We start from the raw sequence: 23,108 nt of genomic DNA on the forward strand, positions 1-23,108 counted from the left end.
AAAAAGGAAAAACACTAAAAAGAGAAAGACAAAAAGACTTTAGTGTCAGAGCCTGAGGCAGCATGGGGCCCATGATCTGGGGGTAGGAAGGTCAGGGTGGAGTGGAACGAGAAGATTCCTTGCCCTTTCCACCACCCTAAAGAACAAAGTGGTTACCCCAGTTCCTATAAAACCCAATAGGTACCAGGAAGAGGATAGGGGTGTTTGGGGAGAGCTGCCCCTCTGTGCAACAGGAGGCGCTGCCCCTGTTGTATCTAGGGAATGCTGGTACGAGGAGCAGGGCACTGCCCTTAAGAGGGCACCTGACTCCTTTTACTGCCAGAAGCAAGGAGCTGGGGATTTTCCCAGCACACACTGCTATCGCCACCCACAACAGGTCTCTGCAAGGCTCTAGTCCTTACAGCAACAGGGTGCACCCTGCTGCTTCCACCAAAGGGAACTGGTGGGTCCTGCATTTGGTGCCCATGGTGACCCCTGCAATGCCTCCCCCTGCCGAGGTATCAACAATACAAAAGGAGGAAAAAAAGAAAATGAAATATTACATCATCTGAAAATAGTCTGGTGCAGGGCCAGTGCTGAGTCCGGGTGGGGGAGATTGTAGCCTCCAGCTTCTGGGACTAGGTGCCTCCCCCCCATGCAGAGTGCTAGTCAAACCAACAGGGTGACATGGGGCTGCCAGAGTCCCTTGCAGTGCAGTATAGTCCAGGAAGGGGAAATCCAGGCATCATCTAGCCGTCACAACTGCTAGGAAAAAGGAAGACAGTTACTACACATTGACTACTCGCCTGACTTAAAAAAAACAAACACCAACCCCTGAGTGCCCCACTACTAGCTCAGAACATGCCCCATTCCACATTTACCCCAACTCCATTGTGGCTGCAATCTGTGCCTGCTGCAGGGGGAGCCCCACCCTGAGGCAGCGCTGGGTCTGCCCCCCGGATCTTCTTTGGCTCTAATTCCTCCTTGGGCAAGGGTGGATAGTCGCCACGCTCTGTCTTCCGCTTCCGCCTTCGCTCAGAGTCTCGGCTTCTCCCACGGGTGCCACGCCGCTCTGCTTGCTCCAGCTAAAAAAGAAGCAAGAAAGCAGGGACTGACAAATCCTGTTTTTCTGATGCTTAATATTCTAGCCTACTGCAAGCTTTGGCTTGATTTCAGATTTCTTTTCATGGCAGAACTACACCACAGATGCACATCTGTCATGAGGGCACTCATCTCTGCCTGTGAAGTTGCTGCAGCCAACTCACTCAAGGCTTTGCAAAAGTATTCAAACTATTCAAAAACCCAATATTGGGAAAATGTGAGAAATGTACAAAGTACAACAATGGGCAGGGTTGATTTCCTTGATGCCATATAGAGCAAGACCAGGGTGCTCCAATTCTGCCCCTGTATGACTTCCAGAGAATATCACAACTGCTGCAGTTACTGCAAAATGCAAAAAAATAAAAATAAAAATGGATGGATGGATGGATTCAAAGCTAATTCCAAGATAATCCCGTGCAGGTAATTCTAATACCTAAATAGTAATCAGTTGCTTCTACAATGCTGTTAACTTATGACTCAACCCCTCTGCACTGACCTGCATGATAAGCTCTTCCTCAGGACCTTCACACAGGTAATGCAACTACAGGCACACTTATTCTACACCAGAGAAGTCTACCACTTATTCTAAATAAATCACCTTTAGTTTTTCTGGATTCTAGATCTGCTCTCTGCTAGATAGCAGGTTTGATAAAGGAAGCCATGTTAGGAAATCAAAGAATCTTGCAGCACTTTAAAGACACAATAAATATGACATTTTTAAAGGTGCCCCAAGGCATTTCATTGTATTTTTGTTTATTGCTGTTAGCTGAGCACCATTTTGTTGAAAGGCAGGATACAAATGTAACAATTTTTTAAAAAAAGAACAACAACAACCAGCTGCTCAGTTCATGAGTGACTCCAGCTTTGATTAGAGTCCCTTGAGGTATGAATCTATTCCTAATTCATTGACAAATGCCACATCCAGGAGACCTCCTCCAACACTCCTGCGATGAAGGAGGCCATAATGAATTCATGGCTAGTGAAAGAAGTCCCAACAAATAAGGAATCAGATAAGCGTTTCTGATGATAATTAGAATATGCCCCTGGAGGGGAGGGAAGCATGGTCGCTTACATCTAGCAGTTGGTGGAATTTGTCGAGCTGGGGAACAGAAGCAGCCTGCAGCAGGCGCCAAATGCTCTGGCTCTCATCTAGCGTCACCTCCAGAAGATCTCCCTCCATTAGCAGCTCCTCCAGGGGTAGGCGAATGGCATCTGTCACCTCCAGTACAGGGCCCTGCAGCCGTGGCAGGTAAGAGCAGAGCGTCTCCAGGTCTGTGAGAGGGGCAGAAAGGCAACTGAGGAGAAGAAACAGCTAGAATCCTCTGCTGCACAACAGGGCTAGGACTAATTTCCCCAAATAATTGTTAAACCAGACAGACACCAAAAGGTGCCTAAAAATAAGTGGAACACTCAAACTACAAACTCCCTGAATTCTAAGTGAAGTAGGGAAGCTGGCAAAAGAAGGGCTTTACTAGAGAAATACCTGAGGCACAGGAGCCATTCTTTTCTGGAGCTGTGGAGTCTCCGTTCTCCAAGGAAACCTGGTTGAGGAAAAGGAAGGTGTGTGATGAAATGGACTTCCATGTCACAAATGCAGTTTCTGCACAGGAACTAATGTAGCCCTGTAGATGGTGACAGGGCACATGAGATTCACTTGAGATCATGGCAGTCAAGGCAAGGCAATTCAAAAGATGTATATTACATCACACTTTGTCATGTTCAGACCTTTGAGACAGAGTGCCTAAACTGGTGTGATGGCTTGGAATACTCAACTGTTTAAGGAACATAGCAGTTGGCAAACCACCTTTTGAGGGAAGAAAGTGGTAGGTTTGGGTGAGGCTGAAATCTCACACAGTCTGAGAACTGTGAGGAGGTCCCAGGACATGAAACAGCTACAGAAAGAGGGGTGCAGAATAGGCAATAAAATGAGAGACCTGTAGAAAGTGTCAGGAGAAAAAGGCTTACAGAAATGCAGAGAAAACTAGGAATTGAGGCAAGGGACTAATCAAGAAAAGCAGAAAAGGACACTGAATGAACTTTCCAGTGCTTAAGGAGAGGTGCTGCATACTAAGTGCGGGAGAGAGAGAGGAATGCTGGAGGTGGTGGTCCAGAAAGAGGGTGGCTAAAACCAAGTGGGACAAACTAGAAAGTGGCCTGAAGAACCAATGGGTGATGGATGTGGGGCAAAATAACACACAGTGTCTGGTGATAGAAGGACTGCGCATTATTAATAGCAGGAAGTGGGCAGGCAGGAGTGTATAAGGGCTCGATGCAGGAAAATTCTGGCAGCAGTAGATTTTCTTGTTATAGCAGTGTGGCAAGGGAGATGAAGGCCAAGTAACAGGGGTGGGAGGTGAATTTCACATATTGATCTGAATCAAATCATTATTTGGTTTCCAAAACAGATGAAATGATTTAAGATTCAGAAGCTGGCAAAGAATTTTATTTTTCCAAGTGGCTCCGTTCTCCTGCATATTAATGGTTCCAGCACTTCCTTTTGTAAAAAGGAAAGTAGATTGTTGTTCCTCCTTATCTCCCTCCCTACAATATCTTTTTGTAATTTTCATTTTTTTAAAAAAACCAAAATTACCAAATTCTTCGAAGGCCCCAAATACAGTAAAGTGTATTCAGAATTCTGCCAGTAGGTGTGGGCACTAACAAATGTACAACAAAAGAAGTTCCTTATTGCAAAGGCTGAAAGGATGAACACCCACCATCCACTGACTGCACAACTGTACGAAGATTTCACTGCCCTTTCTACACTGGATTGTAACCATCAATCTCATTTAGATACCTATTTGGAAAGAAAATCTATACATGTACTTTTTATTGTTACAGTATTGCTAAGCTGACATTTCTACAAAATAAGAATATTCCGCCACTGGAAAGCAAACACACCTATGTGAAAGACAAATACATGCACCACACTTGCACTCCCAATCCAGACTTGGCTAGTTAGCACTAAAAACCAACCCATCTCCCCCTGTACTCACTTACCTTGGTCTGTTCATTACAGCTGCTCTCTTTGAGAGCACCTGCCTCCTTGGCCGAATCTCCAACCAGTCGCTGCCGCAGCCCCGCCAGGCGCTCCAAGGCAGCTGCTACTTCTGAGGAGGCTAGGAGCTGGCGGGCACGGTCCTGCCATGTAATGGCTCGCTCTGTCAAGCACTGTAGAGCTTCTCCCTCAGGCAGTCGCACAGGAAGCTTCTGTAGGGCTACAAGCAGAGCCAGGATCGTCTCCAGGCGGGGCCGGCGAGAGCGCTGGCAGAGTGGGCAGAGGAATTTTGCTTCCCATTCCCACCATGCAGGAGAGGGGCGGGGGTTGCCAAGGCGGGGCCAAGTCACACAGGTGGTGTGGAACCAGTCCTGACACAGTTCACACTGCAGCATAGCAGGGCTTGGAGGCTGGGAACATACACAGTACTGGCCCCCAGGAGGACTGTGCGTTGATGGCACAGGCTTCTGGGCATTTGACTGACGTAGGCGTAGGATCCCCGCTTTCTCCTTCTGCTCGCCTTCTTTGAAGGCCAAGATCTGCTGGCACAAGGTTACATAGTTGTGATTACATAGAAGTAAAAACTTAAGCAAAATCCCATTCTCCTCACTAGAACCTAATTTCCTCTTCTCCAAACAAGGTACTACTAGATTAGTGATGGGAAATCTGCAATCCTCAGATGTTGCTGCACTATCTGGCTGAACATTTATAACAGCTGGAGGGTTACAGCTACCCCATCTCTGAACTAAAGCAAGTTATTAGCAGAAATCCAGACATGCTACCCATTTCCCTGATTCTTAGTATTCATCTACAAAAGCACAAGTCCACCATATCAATCTTTATATTTCAATAGCAATGCAATCCTACTTTGGACCTCAGCAATATCTATCACAGGTGAAGGTATGAGAAACAATCCTGCCAACCTGGGACTAGTTCAGATCCAACAACTCTCACAGGAGAAAAGGCCCCAGATCCCATTCATAACACAAACAGCCCTCTCAAGCCAGCCACTCACAACGGAGCCAGGGTCCCTGAGGTCTTGTGCTGAGAGGCCCAGGCTTTCTGTATCAGATTTGTATAGGCCTGGTTCCTTCTCCCGCTGCCACTTGGTGCGTTTGACACTGTCCGAGTCGGCATCAGCACATGGGCACAGCACCTGGGATAAAGAGGCAAGGTATGAAGCCTTTGATTCAAGAGGTCAGGCCCTAGAATGGCATCCACTCATCTCACACGCACAACACCATTACTAACCTCAAGTAACGTGTAACAGGAATTCTTTTTGAGGAAGGTTTTGGAGGCCTTTTCCCGCCAGGAATGTGCAGTAGCCACTTGCACTTCTAAGTGACGCAGTTCCTCCAGACGCACCGGCAAATCCCTACCCACAGCTACAAGCCCCTCCAGGTCATCCAGGCAAGGATAATGATCTCCATTCTGTAAAGAGGTTATAGCACATATTGAAGAGGTTATAGCGCACAATGACAGATTCTGGGGCCTTTAGAGCAAAGTTACCCAAATCCTCAGGGCTACAACACACCTGGATCTCCTCAACATCAGCAATCCAAGCCTGTGCCTTAGAAAGAGCCTCCTTGAGTGACAGGATATTGGGAAGGTGCACTGGGATGTTCTCTGCCTCTTTGATGATGGCCTCTAGTGTAGCTGGTGGGTGCTTCTGCCTGCAAGTGATGGGGAGGGAAATTGTCAGACAAGGATTTTCACAGGCATGTTTTGGCACCTACACAAATAACTAAGTTCTGTTGAGTTGAACCCTCCCAACAAGAGCTGTGGATACTCAGGCATCTGAACTCTTCCCTGTCAACAATGGTGCTTAAACCTCACCTGGCCTCCAGGCACATCTGGGCTTTTTCCTCCCAACGCTGGGCAATAGTGAGTAACTCCTGTAGTTCAGCCATGGCTTTGTCCACAGCAAGGCTAGGTGCAACCCCACAACCAGAGGTGATGAGTGCTCTCATAACAGATAGAGTGACTTTATCTTGGGGTGAACGTAGAGTCTGCTTGACCTCCTCCAGCCAGACAGCCTGTTGCACCTGTCTCTCCAGTAGTTCCATCTCTGGCACCTCCACCCCTAGGCATGTTCCCTGAGCCAGCAGTCTGTGCAGCTCTGGGGAGTTGCCTGGGAGATCCTGTAGAGCTTCCTGAACCTCAGCTTGGAAAGCTTCCACCTTCTCCAACACACCCTAGAATATGATACACATCATCAAGTCAGACAGATTCCTTTACAGTCGGTCTATGTTTCACCTAGAAAGCAACACCAGTTATCAGTGCTCCCAGTGGACCACAATATATCTCCAGTTGTGGCAGGGGGCCACAATACACCACCAATTATCCCACCTGGACTTCTTTGATTTGGTGCATGACACAAGGCAAGTTGCTCATTTGCTCTAGGAAAACACGTAATTCTTCCACTGTCATATGGACTGATGGTTCCCTGTAAGAGCAAGCAGGAAAAAGGACAGAATGCACTTAGCAGGTATAAAGAGAGAAACGCAACAAAACTTGATCCCACAGAAGACTACTGAAGAAAACAGCCCCCTCACCAATACAGTACGATTAAAACAAAGAAGAGTATCCCTGCAGAAGAGACACTCTGGAAAACGGACTGCCTCAGCCCAATGGACATAGAAAGCTGGATGCAAGATTATGCCATCCACACTTTATATTGTTGTATATAAAACTCATTATCTACAGTCTTCACTCACCCAGTTTCTTGGCTGCTTATCAGACCCAGGGCCTCTGAGACACACTTCTCTGCTTCACTCAAGCAGCTTTTGAGTCGATGAAGGAGCTCATTCTCAGGAAACTTCCTCTCACGCGCCTCAGACTCTAGGGCACGCAATTCCTCCAAGGCTGCAAGAGCAGACACACTCCATGAAGTTCAGAGCCAATTACACCTCTTCAGCTACACCTCCTGCTATCAACCTCAGGAACCCAGGTCAGAAAAAAGCCCACGAGTTGCCAAAAGCTTTCCAACCATTGTGGGATTCTTGTCCTCTCAATCAGTGGGTGGCACATTACCTGGTTCCCAGCTCCTCCATCATTCTGAATTTTATGCTTCAGTTCCCACTACCTTGTCACACTTGTCACTGCTTTTCTCACATTCTGCTTTACAAAAGAAAGCCCTAATACTGTCAACGAGAGTGCATACTTTCTGCTCACATCATACTTCAGCCTGTATGCAGGGTCTTGGGGGATAATTGCACACTTCCCCACTGAGACCATAGAGATTAACCTTATTTGTTAGAAGACACCAGTGCCTTAAGAAATAAGAAGCCTAAGGAAAAGGTACTTACTTCTTTTGCGTCCATCTTCGACTTCCAAAGCAATTCGAACCTTGTTGGCCCACATGTCAAAGCACTCTGCTCGAACCTTCAGCTTGTGTAACATGGCTGGGAGCTCATCCAGAGTGTACCGATACCTGAATGGAGGAGTAAAAAGAAGGGATCAGTTTGATCTCAAAATCAGAGCAAAGCCCACAAAAGTCCATTCATCAACCCTCAAATCTTGCCTAACAACATGTACTGAAACTATTATTTCCTCCTCTCACAAAGCAACCACACCAACCTCTTTCCCCCTTTTCTTCCCAATGTCTCAACAAATGAAACTGATTTGTAAAAATGATACAGTACACTGAAAAAATATGAGACATTGCACATACTTTGTAAATCAAGAAATCATTAATAAAAATACATTTAAAACAACAACAAAGCAACACACAATCTTTTTAAGACTTTGAATGCACCTACAATTTATTTTAGTGTCAATCTTCCCATCACTTTCATTGTGTCGTAGTTACTAATGGCTACTGCTTCTCACTTCCAAGTTAGCATCTCTGAAAAAGTGAAACCTGCAGCATTCCTATTCTGCAGCCTTTTCACAGACAATAGGTTTATTTATAGGAGCACTTCAGAGCACTCTTTTAACACAGTAATAAGGTATCCTCCAAACTTCCACATGCAAGCCTGAAATGTCAGGCAGGCACAGATGTGCCATTACCTTGCTATGTTCTCAACAAGTTTCCCAAGTCCACCCACCCCTTTTCCCCAGGGTGTTTCCCAACCCCAACATCTGAGTCAGGGTACCAAGATGCTGCCGTGTGGAACATTGGGGTAAACACATCACTCCTAGAATAGTTTTGACTGTTGCCAATTTTGTGTGCTAGACAGATAGCTGCCTATGTTAATTTCATTTTTGAATGAAGTGTGACAGTCAGGAAGATTTCACCTGAGCCTAGTAACACTTCAGGAGTTATAAACCATAATTTCCCTGTGTCCAACTCAGCACCTCTCCTCTGAAGTGACACCACAAAGACAGTCTTAAGATCTTAGCTTAAAAAAAGCAGTGTCATGTTTCCAATGCTGCTATAATACTCAAATCAATGTAAAACACCTAGTTCAGATCTTCAGCATTGAAAGGACCAGTCTGCCAGATGCAGGTTAACAAATACAAATAAGGGGTGGAGACAAAGAACTTGTTCAAAAAAAACTAATTTACATGTCTTGCAAAGATTTTTCTTTTTGCTCTGGCTGGTTAAATTACCTGATTTCTTCTTTTCATGTGCTTTTATACTGATGTTTTATTTTATACTGATGTTTTATTTTATATTGATGTTTTATAAAGTGGTTTATAAATGCATTTAAATGAACAAACAAAGCAGTCTGCTTCTTTCTGCCCACCTGAGGTACTGTTTGCTGCTGGGGCACTTGCAGAGGTCATTGATGTGGTAGAGGCAGACAAGACAATCTGGACAATCATAGCAAGCTAGTGCTGACAAGAAACAGGTTGTCTTGCACTTGTCACATTGGCGCTCATCATCTGGGAGCAGCTCAAAGGCCTCCCGCTCTGCCTCCGTGATACCCTGGGGTGGGAGAAAACAATGATCAACTGCTCAGGTATCCACAGCTATCATACAATTGTTCCCTGCCCCTGCATCATATAGGTGTCTACCCATCACATTTCCCTGCACCTTGTCAAGAAGAGCCTTGCGCAATTTGCGCTCCTCTTGCACCAGAATAAACATCTCTTTGTGCACAGCAGCTGCTAAGTTCAGGTCCAGCTTCTCAGGGCAAGCAGCCATCTTACAGATAAGCTCCTCATGTGAGAACACACAATATCTACGGAGGCGGCGGTAGTGCTCAATGCACTGACGACCAGCTGGCAACTAAGAAGAAAAAGAAAGAAGTCCATTTGTCAATACAACTGAGGATCTCTGGCTCCTAGGATTGTCAGGTGAACCTTACATACTCCATAGTCATAAACTGCAACCCATGTTCATCACCCTAAAGTCCTGCTTTGGTAGCCCACCACGCTCTTTCTTACAAGAAAAGTATTTCTAAAAATGCAGAAATATGACTCACCCAGTCAGCAGTACAGAAGTTTACTGCTTCAGCAAAGTTATAGCCCTGGTTGAAACCACTGTGATAGGCTCTAGGGAAGGTAATGACAAACTCTCCAGCACACTGGTTGGTTCGGACAACCTGCAGCAGCATACAGGGAGAAGCAATGAGAACAGGGCAGTGCAAGGGAGACACATACATGCTACTTAGACAGATAGATTACTCACTGGGACCCCATGAGCCATGAGTGTGTTGGGGTTCATGAGCGTCACCAACTGGTGCAACAAGTCTGGTTGACTCTCAAACAGTTCTGGGGTCAGCTTCTTCATTACGTCTTCCAGATGTTCAGCAGCAAATGATGGAACCCCATACCAGGTTTTGGGCTCACCCCTGAAAAAGAAATTGAGTCAGAAAGTGCTGCTTTCAGCTATCCCTAAAATTCGGGAGAAAGCAGACTGAGCATCCACTGATTCCCAGCCTCAAAATGCCCCCTCAAGACTTATGGTTACTGAAGTGTATAGAAAGAGGCAAATTTTGTTTATTTCAGACAAATTTTGTCTCCCAAACTGGTTCACATCAAGGTTCAAAAACAGGTGGTACTGAAGGAAGTCAGAAAAAGAGAGGAAAACTGACAGAGTAACAAAAGAAAGAGTGCTTGCTGCACTGCTTATTTTAAAGGCTTATTATTTAAAGACTATATAATGTGAGCTCCATTATAGCAGAATTCTTTCTGGGGTCCTCTTAAATTCCATGCAAAGTGCCATGAAAGCGGACTTGTGTTCACTCTTTTCTCTTTCATCTGTCTTTCTATTTAGATTTAAAATAAAATAAAATAAAATATTCTTTCACCCTTATTAGTGATTTTTAAATTTTTACTGTTTGTAATAGTCACTTTCTTACTTCCAACTTGGGCAGCCTTTAGAGAAGCCTTGCACTAGACAACAGATCTGGCCTCCATGTCCCCTCCCCTCCCCTCCCCACCCCAGATGTCTTACCAGTGGAGGTAGTTAATAGAGTAACTCCAATGATCCTCGATGTGCCAGCAGAAAGCAGAGAACACCATGCCCACGTAGAGCCACGGAACCTTCATGCCCGAAATATCAGCATTTATGTGGCATAGCACTGACTGCTTCAGCACTGGCATCACATTGAGGTTCCAGCCGCTAGCTGCATACTCCTGCAATCACATGTAGAGAGCTAAGAAAGAGGGTAAGGCTAGTAGCACAACGTAAGCCTCAAGTTGCAAAGGGTGAGAGGCTTAAGATATGTAGGCAAGAGGACGTCTGCCTTCAATAGGGTACACACCGCTTCTTCTGGAGAGAGCTGCCTTTTGCCATCATTGATGGGGAAGCCACTTCCAAATTCCTTGGAATGGATATCAGCCCCATACTCCACTGTTACATCTTCTTCAATGCTGTTAACTAAGCGCCAGAACTCCTTTTCCACCAGCTCTGTTGGCACCATCTGGGAAAAGAAGCAGAGGAAGAAGTCAAGAATACAGACCCCCCCATTTCTAAACTCTAGAAACTGCATGGCAGAATCTGCAAAAGAACAGGATGCTGTGTTCCTTCCTTGCAGCACCTAGTGTATTCCACAACCTTCCCAGAAATAAGTTGGTTCCTACTAGCCCACAGCCTAGCCTACAGTGAGGGTACTGTGACTCACATGTACAGGCATATTGAAATAGTCCGCCTTGAAAGAATCTGCCATCTCGCCAAAGCTCTGTAGTGTGTACTCTCGAGTGGCCTGCTCAAACCCAAAAGCCTCTGGGGGGCGTTTGCATTCCTATGGAAGAACAAAGACAGAAAAAAATAAGTAAAAGGATTCGGACATGCCCACTACCCCCTCCCACCAAATTATCAATGATGATCATGTTAGCAGTACATTCATAATTATTTTGTAATCAAGAACAGATCCATTTAGATCAGGCATCTTCACATCTGGACATGCAAGAAATGTTCCACTGTGCCTGCTGTCAAGAGGCAGAAAGGGACCCCTTACCGCCATGACACATTTAGGACACCTCCAGACGCCTTTTGGAATTTCAGGTAAGGGGGGCAATAGGCAGAAGATGTGGTAGTTGTCATCACAGCCATCACATAACAAGAGCTTGTCATCCTCATCTCCCCGTGCACAGATACGACAAACAAAAGACTCAATCTGGAAGAAAATGGAGCAAACCCTAAGCAGTCCTATAAGAATCAAGAACATGCATCTGCTAAACCCTATCAACGGTGTTTCTTTGACAGCAGCCATCACTGGATGTTCCAAAGGAAAGAGAAAATACAGGACAGTGATTCAGCTATTGTATACAAGCAGGCAAAGTGTGACGGAGGTCACATCTCCCGGCAACCAGCATCTATTAGTCAGTCTTGATCCATCCCATCACTGATAAGAGGAAAATGAGATCCTGAGACCTTGAACAAGAGAGAGGAGGTAACCCACTCTACATGCCCTCCTCCGCCAACAAAGGATACTTAATGCAAAGGCAGGACATAGAGGAGCAAATGGAGGGCACCTGACTAATGAGTAGGAACACAGAAGATTCCACTTACAAACTGAGTGTTGTGGTTGCGACGTAGGCGCATTGTCATCTTGGTGCAAGGTTCTGGACTGTGCCTCAGCTCCTCCTTCATGTTTGCATAGCGTCGGGGTGATGTGGGCTCCAGCTTAGTCTCTGGAACAGGGGCTTCCTCTTTCACTATCACTGTTGGAGGGCACTCAGGCATCTCCTTGTCTATATTTGGGGAGAAAAAAACCTTAGGAATGGAGAGGGCCGACTCTGCCTCCGGCTTTTCAAATGCAGGGCTAGCTCACAATTCCCACCTTTCTTGCGCATATTCTTGTCCTTGGCCACAAGCCCCAAACCGAGCATTTTAGGCCCAGCACCATAAATCTGGAGTTTCTTCAGTTCTGGATTCTTCTCAATGTCTTCCTCTGTTGGCTCTGGCTGCAAGGAAGGTGTAATTAGAAAGGGGATAACAATATAAGGTTATCAGCCTTAAACTGTGTCACAAACACTGAAAGAAAGCAGCAGCAAAGGAAAGCAACAGTAGAAGATAGACTGGGGAGAATAACTGTTGCATAGGGAGATCTGGATAATGCAAGGATAGTGCTAAGCTGTGACCGAGCTCCTGCGGCAGTACCTCATATTGTGCAACAAAATTCTTGGTTACATACACCCCTGATGTCAAACATGCCATACTGCAACATAAACAAAAGTCAAGAGTGTATTATGGGAGATTTAGTCTCCTTAGGCCATATTTCCCATTTTATGTGGTCTATGGACTTCCAGCCATGAAGCAGGATAAATAAGAGTAAAAGAGAGGCAGGAGAGATGTACAGAACAGGAACTGTACCCATGCTTGAGGCGCTCGCTCAGGTAACAGAGCTGGGGCGCTGGGAGGCTCAAGGCACGATTCGGATTCCTGTAGGAGGGCGACAAAATGAGTGGGGAGTAGGGATCAACAACAGGGCTGCAGGAATTTTAATGAAGGGAGTAGTACTGGATTGTAATGAAGGAGATGGCTGCCTGGTCTATGACTTCTTTTTCTTGAACATCTAGAAATGAAAGGAATTAAGGTGCCTTACAATTGAAAGCCAGCTGCTACAATGGAGTTACAACTGGTTAGGCTTTACTCTCCCCTAGAATTCCTCAAGAATTTCAGGGTAGTCATGGTGGGGGGAGGAGCAAGAAGAAAAGGAGAGGAAAACAAGAACTATTTTTTAGCTCATTTTACTGATGGGGAATCAAGAGGGGAACTATTTAGCAACACAGCAAACTTAAAACGTGGGACGGGAGAAATAATCCCGAAATTTTAATTCTTACCACCACCCCTCATCCTCTATAGACACCCAAGGCACCTTAATGTAGATTAGCTAGCCCTTCACACCTTTAAACCATGCTGTCACCCTAGTTCTTTCAGAGTTTTGAGAGCAGGAAAATGCGGATTTTGAGCCATCCCTTCACTGTAAATGGACAAAGTGGGGATTCTAATCCATATTCCTGATGAAGACTATGGAATCATGAGGTTATTTCAGATTAATTCATGCCAAAGATCTGACCTTGTTTGCGAGACATACCCCAATAAACTTCCTTGCTCCTAAAGATGAGCAACTCCCAATCCCTTTACTATAATCGGTTGTCTTTCATTTTATAACTGAAAACAAAATATGAGGCTATGCTCCAATTGCACACTGTTAACCACAAGACTCATGTCCCTTCCAACCCTGAGAGAGGTTCTTAAAAGGTTGGGCCAAGGGCATCCAAAATGTTGTTTGCTCTTCATGATCCTGCTCACCTGCTGAGATATGCCAGAAAGGTATTGCTCCTTGTTCCACCACTGCCTAAAATAGGGATGGGGAACTCCCAACTTCTGAGCCAGATACAGTACTCAGAGGGACTCCTCCAGGCCTCCAGTTCCACTCCCACCCACCAGGGAGTGGTTGAGAGGGAAAACTGCTTTGGTGTTTTGCAAAGTGTGCAAATGCAGATTCTTTCTTTATAAGAAGATCAGCCAAGAGGTGGTCTTGTGTTTCTGGCAAATATGCAAAAAGGGTCTGTACGTATTGCAACTGAATGCATGAAATGAGGCTTTGAATAGCTGCAAAGCAGGGCCTGAAGTTCAGCTATGCATTGAGGTTATCTGCATTCTTCTGTTGGTATTATAGGGTGTTTTTTGTTTGCCTTTGCAGTCAGGATAAAGGGTTTTGAAGAGCTTTTGTTTTTTTACTCTTTTAAAAACAAACTAGAAATGGTTAAACATACGTCTCTGTTTCCATGGGAAATAGCTTTGCGTGTGAGATTGTGTGGTCTGGCTCCATCCACTTTTGGGGCTGGTGGCCCCACCCGCTACTGAATTGAAGCTGACAACTTCCCACTGGGGTAATATGTTTTTTCACCTATGAGTTTTCCCTACCTCTGGACAAAAGGATAGCAAGCGGCTATGCAGGACAGGGCTCCCTCAAGTTGTAGCACCCATACTCTGGAATACTCTCCCTTGTGAGTCTGCTCTACCCCCTTCCCTCTACTAAAAGACAGCCTCTTTAGGCAGGCCTTCAGCTTGGAATAATCCATACTCCACAAACCAGCATATTTTTATCCAACTCTTAATGACATGGTGTTTGCTGTTCTTTTATTGAATCTTTATCATATTTTAGTTATTTTATTGCATGCCACTTTCAAAGAAGCTGCTGAAAAGCAGCTTATGCATTTTAATTTTAAAAAATGCATAAACACACCTGTCCCTTGAACATGCTCTAAACAACGAGATTCAACATTTACACATACTATACAGGTACAAGAATAGTCAGATTTTGCTTTCTTAAAACCAACCAACAAAAAACAAAACTTTTTTTTAACCCAAAATTACATTCCAATAAACCTTTAGTGGTTCACAGCTGACTAAGTCTTTAACCTACATTGTTAGCTCATAAAGATGAAGCACGCACACAAAAAAGTGAGGCAATATCTCTTCTATAGAAAACAACACCCACGTTTATAAACTCTCATCTACTTGGTCTAATCAACATTCCTTTCTCTTCCAGCCATAGTAATTTAAAATCACTGAGCTTGTTCCTTCCAAAAGCAATGCTTTGTCCCAGAAGGGCCAAAGACAAACATTTCCAGTCTTTAAGACCTGTGAGGACAAGACTTCTTTAAGTGGGAGGGATGCACTCCAGCAGGTCTAGGAAGAAATAAAGCTTTCTGCAGTGTCAGGGAGATGCATGTGTGTAACAGCGCTGGGAGTTAGTGACTGGCCCAACCCAGAATAAAAATTATAATTAGGGCTGAAGGTGTGTCTTATACTCACCTCCTGCTGCAGACGCTTGGCCCGGCGCCCATAGCTGTTGAACTTGGATGGCTGAACTGATTGGCGCAATGGGATGCTGTGTGGCTTATACTCCTTGTCTTTCTCTTCATTGTCAAATGGATGGGTATTGCACTGCTGGGGGAGAGTAGAATTAGCACCAAACAGACCTCATGACTATACTGACCCCATCACTAGGGATCAGATAGCAAGTGCCTAACCCAGCTCTCCCACAAGAACAAGAGACTAACACAAGACTAACACACGACATCTTTGTGCAGCTCAAATCTCTGCCTTCCTGTCTACAAAAAAAAAAAAATCCTTTTCCAGAACAGAATAGTTCCCAAGGGGAATGCATTCATGAGGTTCCAATCTTTCCTATAAACATCTAAAATAAGAAGAAGGAAACTGAAAGTGCAATGAGGTTTTAAGAGGTTGCAGAACACTGTTGTAATGAGATCTGCTACTCACCACCAAGTTGGCACCGGACTGGTACATTTCATAAGGGTAGATTATGCGCTCATAGTGGGAGCGAAGAAGGGATCCAATGTTCTTCCCCGATGGATAGGAAAGGCGTTGAGCCACTCGTGCCCACCGGCGATCCTTGCAGATGGCTTCATATCCACCTTCCTCCATCACAATCTGGAATACAAAAATATTGAGAAATACTATTCCTCCCAAGCTTGGCTAATTTCAAACAATCATCACACAAAAGGAATGCATATTCCAGTATCATACTTGGTTTTTCCTATCCCTGTCTCCAAATCACAATCCACAGCAACCCAAGGCTGAGCCCTGGCGGTCACTTCACCAAACCAGTAATGAAATCCATCCATTCTACCACCCCTTTTAAACTTTACATGTTATCTCCCATCTCTGTTTTTAAGGAATAGCTTATTTCAATGGAGGAATTTAGTTTCCAACTTACTTTGCTGAGGCTGTACAAGTCAAGGATTCGCCTCTCTACATTGGGGATTTTCAGTGCAGAACCTTGGATTTCCCAAAACTTTGCAATCTGGTCTAAATAGTTCAGCTTCACTCTGGTCTGTGCCTGACAATAGGGACATGACAAACTGCAGTCAGCTTTTCTCATATCAATGACTTACATTAGTTTCCAACTTAATCATGGAATCACCAATTACTGACCTCTAACATATTTTCATGGTGCCATGATGAAATCAGTTTTGTAGATAGCAGACACACTCATTGAACTGGTCTTAGACATGTGCACTATAGTAATATTTCAACTTTTCTCATCTACATAGCTAAGACTTGAACCTTTTGACTACTTCACTCCAAAAAGGAAGTCAGAGTCCTAGGTTACCATCTTATACCTTAACTCCTTACAGCACAATCCTATGTAAGTAATTCTCAGTGCCTCCAACAGGGCTTAACAAGTGCATTTAGGACTGCAGCCTCAGAATGTTCACTCATTTCACCAAGTACAACTCAAGCTGCAATCCTGTACACATTTAAGTGGGAGAAAGACTCACTGAATTCAATGGGACTTTCTTCTGAATAGACATGTATAGGATTGTCCCATCTTGCCAGTACCTTATGCACATAAATCCTTTGAATAGTACAAGAGAAGAAATAACAAGAGCATAGAATCAGAGATACTCTAATTAAAGCAATGAAGATGTGGGGAAACCCTTAAAATAAATTGTAAAACAATAGAATACAAATAAATGTTTCATTCTTTTGGTGTGATTGGTGGGCTACTTAAAAATGAGGCTGCAGTCTAGATTAAAATTTAAATTGTATTTTAATTTGTATTTTAATGAATTGTTTTATGTTTTTGTTGTGATTTTATTGGTGTTAGCCGCCCTGAGCCCGGTTTGGCGGGAAAGGGCGGGGTATAAATAAAAATGTATTATCATTATTAAATATACTGTACTACATACAAAACTGACAGCTATTAAACCCAGAAATCCCACAATTTCTCATTATCCTCCAGGATCCTCTCATATTTCTTGAATTATATTAATTTTGCTGCAATTTATTAAGGCTTCTCCTGATAACCTTTTCCAGTACCAAAAAACGAGGCGGCATGACATCTGTCTTACCTAGCCTATTCCTTCTATCAAAAATGTGCAAGGAACCTTACAGTTCTCTGTCTCTACACTTGCAAGACTCACCTCTAGTTCATTGAGCCTCTGTATTCGTGGGGTAAACCGGAAGTTATCCACTTCCACAGCAAAAGGAGGCTGCCAGTCCTGAGAATGAGAGGGAAATATGGTGTGGTTAGGATCCCAATGCTCTGTGCGCACACATCTAAATCTTATAAATCTAAACAGCAAGAGATTCCAGTACTGTACTTTTGCTCACAACACACCACGAGCAAGGATTAAGCTAAATATCTACATGCCTTGAAGCTCAGAAAGTAGTTCACAGGATCCCATTTGATTGTAAGCTTAGACTGCTTAAGCATGTTAGATTAAAAACAGTAAAACTTTGGCAGAAGGGGGAATATCCTTGATCTAACAACAAAACAGCCCTCCATACACAAGAGAGATCAAGCAGAGACACAGCTGACACTTGAAAGAGGCCTTGCTTTCCACATGGATGCCTCCTAGTGAAGCATGAATGCATTAGGCAGTGTAAAGTGGTGCGCATGTGTATGTCTTCATCTTGACCATTTATACAGACAGAAACACAGGACATCATCAGTGTCTCTTTCACCCATTAGCAATATTCTTCCCCAAGGCACTGGACATACAGGAAGTGAACTACGCTGATGCTGAGACACAGACACTTCAAGGGTGGGGCAACTGCTTATGGTCATCAAATGCCAGACAGAAAGACAAGGGAAGGCCTGTGAAGGAGTGTGTGTGTGTGAGAGAGAGAGAGAGAGAGAGAGTGATTCAAGGTCTCATAACAAAAGTGGGTCACAAATTGATGGTTACACATTTTAATTTTGATCAACAGCCACCAGGATTTGTGTCCCCCTCTTTCCAATAGGATTCATATAAATATGTGCTATTTCTTGGACTTGTGGCAGCAAAGAATAGTATTTTATTGGTTTCTAACAGCATAACTCAACTAAAAAAATAAGAGGAAGGCCAAGTTGGAAAATTCCTGTTTTCTCAGTTGCAAGGCATTTTATCACGTTGCTGATTTGTAGTGAAATGCTTGCTTGAGGAATAAAGCAGATCTACAATACCATACATTCTACTAAATGTTAGCATGTACACAAAATCATGACAAAGATATCAGACAGTAATGCCTCTTAAAATTCCAAAACCTAAAAATGGAAGAGGAAAAGCAAACATGCTAACAAGACAACTTTTAGGCACCATTGTCCAGACTCACATCATTGTCCAGATTCATATTGTCCAGGTTCCCGTCCTACATTAAGCTTGACTACAGCAGAAACAGTTGATATGGAGGACACTGACTAGTTTGAACTACAGCTCTATAGAAACAAATGTGGAACAAACCTCTTGTTCAAAATGTTCCATTTTACCTTCACAAAAAAGCTATTCACTGGACAGACGTTGGTACACTGACTAAAAACCATAATAGTTTCTCAGTGAAGAAGAGAAAGAAGGGTGGGTGGTTTCAATAGCTTAAGCAGGACCAGAGGGCAAGAAATGCTAAAACAGATGGGCCCCCTCCTCTAGACACACCTACCTGAATTCCATTTCACCATCTCTTCTGGTTCCACAGAAGAATCAAAACTCTATGCAATGCCTCTTTTGATACAATCTCTGCTAGAAAAGCAGCATTGCTCTAATAATACTTACTAGCCTTTCCCTGTACTGCTTCTTAAGACAAAGTTTATGTCACTTGGACATTACAGAAATGCTTTCTGTTTTGGGTTTTGAAATCTTTAGGCTATGACCAGTTCCCCTGCATCAAGATAATACAACAGGGAAAGAACTAAGTAACATACATGCAAATCAATAATATACCGGTAATAATGTAGATGCTGCTGTAGTGCAGTTTACAGCTGAGGCCCAGCAAGGGAAAAACTAAGAAATTCATGAGACATCATGAAGTAATAGAAGCAGGAGATAACCCAATCAACTTCTACAACTTTGCAAAAGAACAAGCTCTACATCAAAACACACATTTCACCACATCTTGACTACTCAATCAGAAACTGAAGCCCCTTCCAAGCCCACAAAAATATGACAGAGGTTGATACAAGTACTATGAAGACAGAGAAACAACATTCTTCCAAACAAAGCCAATCACTCCATCAACTTCCTCATCTACTCAACATCCATTAACTGATTATGTCACAAGTGATGCTCCAATGTGAATGCAGATGGCTCAGCTCCCAAACAGCATGCTGGGCATCACTGTCTCTAGCATCCACAGATGCTACGTATCCATTCTTATTATCATGCCAATACAAGCATCCCTATAGACTAAAAACACCTAATGTGGTGATCTCCAGATATTGTTGGACTACAACTCCAATCATCCTTGAACTTAGGCCACTCTGGTTGCTCCTGATGGGAACAGGAGTTCAACAACCTCTGATGGGCACTGGGTTGGCTCCCACTGCTATTGACTTGCTGGAAGTAGTATGGTGGGAAGAACCCAAATATTTCAAACCCACCAAGGCCATACATCTTCCACTTCACACTCAACTCTTTCCATAACTATGACAGCACTCAATAATTCCTTTCAGGAGTTCCAACAGCCCCATACACCCTTAAAGTCATGTTATCCACACCCAAGACCTGTCACTGGTGGTTCTTGAAACTGAACTCTCTTGCCCACTGAAAGGGGAGCACCCCAATACAATTCCCACTCAATCCACTCCACTTGCTCACTGGTGGACACTAGCCCCAACGGCCCTCACCTGCTCTAACCACCTGCACGTCGCACACCAAGAACCTGCTGCTCCAAATTCCGCATGCCCACTGGCAGGCACGGGCTACTCCGAAATCCACAGGCGCCACCCAACTCGTGTCCCCTTGCCCACAGTATTCCATACTTACGGCAGGAGGGCGGATCTTGCAGATGCCGCTCTTCTCTGCGATGGGCCGGATTTTCGCAATGTAACCTAGTGGGTCGCTGAATTCAGCCCAACTGGGCTCAAAGACGGGACACTCGGGCGGCGGCAAGAAATCCTCGGGGGGCAACGGGGGTTCGGCTTCCCCCGCCCAGGCCGGGCCACGCTCCACCCACTCGCCTTGCTCTGCCCCCCACAACCCCCGGTCCGCCTGGTCCGCCCCTCTGGGAGGCCGAAGAGCTCGATCTCCCCGGGGACCCCCATCCCCTTGCTCAGCCTTGTCGCCCCTGGGAGCCCCTCGCTCCCCCTTGGCACCCCGCTCGGCCTTCTCTGACCTGGGACCACGCTCCCCACAATCCCCGTGCTCCCAACTCTCGCCTGAGGGGCCTCTCTCCGCCCTCGAACCCCGCACCCCTCGCTCCCCTTTTTCCTCGCGAGGCGCCCAGTCTCCCTGGCCTTGGTCTCCCGCTTCGGTCTGCTCCCCCAGCTCCTCCCGGGACTCCATGCCCCCCGCCCGCTTCTCCCTCCCGGGGGCCCCTCAGGGGGCCATACCCGACCCCTCCCCCTCACTTGAGCCGCAGGCCTGACTGAAGAGGGTGGCTAGGCCGCTCAGCCGTAGCGGTTCCCCGGGGTCGCCGCTCCCCTTAGCCTTGCTCCCGCCTCCTCTCCGGGGTCTCCCTGGTGCCTCTCCGGGCCCGGTGTCGCTCTCACAGCCCTCCCTTCCCGGACTCAAGGCCTGCCGGGTCCCCTCGGCCTGGCAGCCGCCGCCATCTTGGACTTTCTCAATACCCTCCGCTGAGGCTGTGCCATCAACAACAAAGCGTCTCCCTCCGCCACTCTCCTCAGGTGCGAAAGGAGCCTCCCCCAAATGTCGCCGCGCGCCTCTAAAATGACCTATCTCATGCGGGAACCCCCATCCAAACGGCTCAGCTAAGTGCGTTGAGTTACATCGGGAGCTCCAGAAGCAAAAGAAAGCAGAAGAAAAAGTCCCTCAGGGCCAAGGCGGAAGGATTCAACCAGCAAGGAAATGTGGTTGCTGGAACTCCTTGCGCACGTTTAAAGGGCCGCATCGCGCCTGCGCCAGAGAACAGAAAACAGGAAGAAGGGGGAGGACGATCGAGTGGGCGGGGCAAGTGCTAGCCCCACCCATTCAGTTGTCAGAACAGCCTGAACCTCACAGCTGGTTCGATTCAGTTCAGCTTCTATCAGCAGGATCATTAGCTGTATATTGTTGACAGATTACCTCATGCGGACTCCTTTAGGCGTATATCTGCGATGCGTTTAGGAACAAGGCCAAGTCAAACTTTTGACTCCTGATTCTTTGCAATCTATTGTTCAAATATATCTTGGTCCAGCAGCTGGCTTTTCCATTTTAATTGTAATCCATCCAACAGAGTTCAGCATGGGCTTCTTCAGCGCACTCAGGGCAAGGCAATCTTGTCCCTTAAAGAATTGCTATAACATAGAAGTTTATATCTTGGATCTTGACAATGCTGGAGGACAATGGGGGTGGCGACAAGCAGGGTAGTAACTAAGATGTTGGCATGTTGCTGCTGTTTCTTGTTTTGATAATTTCAGAAAAGTATTCTATTAGATGTTCCTTTCTACACTCATAATGTCTACAAGGGTGTGTTGCATACTGTTTATGGAACAGGTGAATGCTTATCACTGATGCAATCCATCCTTATTCTTTTTCTTTTTTAAGATTACATGGAAATAATGAAGTTATCAGAGGTCCTTTGTCAAATATCAGTGGGAAAGGAAAATTGTTGTTGTTTAGTCGTGTCCGACTCTTCGTGACCCCATGGACCAGAGCACACCAGGCACTCCTGTCTTCCACTGTCTCCCACAGTTTGGTCAGACTCATGTTGGTAGCTTTGAGAACACTGTCCAACCATCTTGTCCTCTGTCCCCTTCTCCTTGTGCCCTCAGCTTCAGGATCTGTCCTTCCAGTGAGCACTCAGGCCTGATTTCCTTAAGAATGGATAGGTTTTATCTTCTTGCAGTCCATGGGACTCTCAAGAGTCTCCTCCAGCACCATAATTCAAAAGCAAGGAAAAGTACCAAATGCCTAAAGTAACTGGGGTCTCAAACAGATAAGAGACCTTCTCAAAATAGATTAGGGAAAATAACTGCCTATATCATAAATGATATAGAGTGGCTGGGAAAAACCAGCCAGATGGGCGGAGTATAAATAATAACATTATTATAATATTATTAATGCTCATTTTTTGTGGCTACACCACTTCAAAAGAACACTGGAGTATATTTTTTTCCATTTTTTTAATATAAAACAAGCAAGCAAGCAAACCTGAAGTTCTTTCCCATGTGTACAAAACAAAAAAAGGGATGGGGAAGTAACAGAGCACTGCTGAGATCCATTGAACCCCAGGAGTAAATTCCACTCTAGGGAGTCATGCAGTGCCAGGTTGGCTTTGTCTTGACGCAGGAGTTGTAACACTGATTTTGGGTATTTGGGTAATGTTAATTTGGCAGGGAGAACTTATTGAAGTTATTTATTTATCTGTTTATTTATATGCTGCTTAATGCCAAAATAGACTTCCAAGTGGGTGCAAGTAAAAAAAAACACACACAATTTACAATGAACTCAATATTTCATCTAGGCATTTTTGTTTTCTCTTCTGCTATGAACCCAATATTTCACTTCTGCTGTACATCTGTTTTCTTCTCTAGGGCTTCCTGATAGCCTACTGAGGAATTTAAATTAACATCGCAGGGTCTAACTTCTCTCAATAATTTTGTGTTAAATTCTACTTTTGAAGCATGTTACTAGTAAAATTACTTTTTAAAAGTTAAACTGTAGTCATTTTGAAATCAATCATTTACTTTATTTCCAGGTAGGTATTCAAAGGGGGCTTTTCAACCACAATAGCAGATTGATA

General features: G+C 44.9%; 1 protein-coding gene across 7 annotated transcripts; it reads right to left on the reverse strand.

Moving 5' to 3' along the window:
• Positions 1-21: 21 nt before the first annotated feature.
• Positions 22-20,725, reverse strand: KDM5C (lysine demethylase 5C). 7 transcript variants are annotated; one of them, XM_033173963.1, is made up of 28 exons: positions 20,192-20,725; positions 17,375-17,452; positions 16,165-16,287; positions 15,708-15,878; positions 15,240-15,371; positions 12,786-12,854; positions 12,253-12,376; positions 11,982-12,163; positions 11,428-11,586; positions 11,092-11,211; positions 10,732-10,890; positions 10,422-10,603; positions 9,654-9,816; positions 9,448-9,567; positions 9,057-9,251; positions 8,767-8,948; positions 7,384-7,508; positions 6,793-6,940; positions 6,425-6,521; positions 5,912-6,270; positions 5,610-5,748; positions 5,327-5,506; positions 5,091-5,231; positions 4,078-4,617; positions 2,564-2,621; positions 2,153-2,352; positions 861-1,064; positions 22-744 (listed from the first exon to the last, which is right to left on the reverse strand). In XM_033173963.1, exons 1-28 carry the CDS (start codon positions 20,708-20,710, stop codon positions 736-738), a joined length of 4,878 nt encoding a protein of 1,625 aa, XP_033029854.1. In that variant the 5' UTR covers positions 20,711-20,725; the 3' UTR covers positions 22-735. The 7 variants fall into 7 exon arrangements, with proteins under 7 accessions (XP_033029854.1, XP_033029852.1, XP_033029850.1 ...); XM_033173961.1 differs by having other exon boundaries at positions 4,078-4,614; positions 15,240-15,374; XM_033173959.1 differs by having other exon boundaries at positions 15,240-15,374.
• Between the last annotated feature and the right edge of the window lie 2,383 nt (positions 20,726-23,108).

Source organism: Lacerta agilis, chromosome 16 (genome assembly GCF_009819535.1).
Source record: "Lacerta agilis isolate rLacAgi1 chromosome 16, rLacAgi1.pri, whole genome shotgun sequence".
In the NCBI taxonomy this organism is placed as follows: domain Eukaryota; kingdom Metazoa; phylum Chordata; class Lepidosauria; order Squamata; family Lacertidae; genus Lacerta; species Lacerta agilis.

Excerpts from the sequence above, each read along its gene's own strand:
- KDM5C (XM_033173959.1), bottom strand. The coding sequence starts at position 20,710 with ATGGAGTCCCGGGAGGAGCTGGGGGAGCAGACCGAAGCGGGAGACCAA. Across the intron at positions 9,568-9,653 it reads TCATGGCTCATGGGGTCCCA|GTTGTCCGAACCAACCAGTG; the intron begins GTGAGTAATCTA and ends ATGCTGCTGCAG. Across the intron at positions 4,618-5,090 it reads TCAGGGACCCTGGCTCCGTT|CAGATCTTGGCCTTCAAAGA; the intron begins GTGAGTGGCTGG and ends ACCTTGTGCCAG.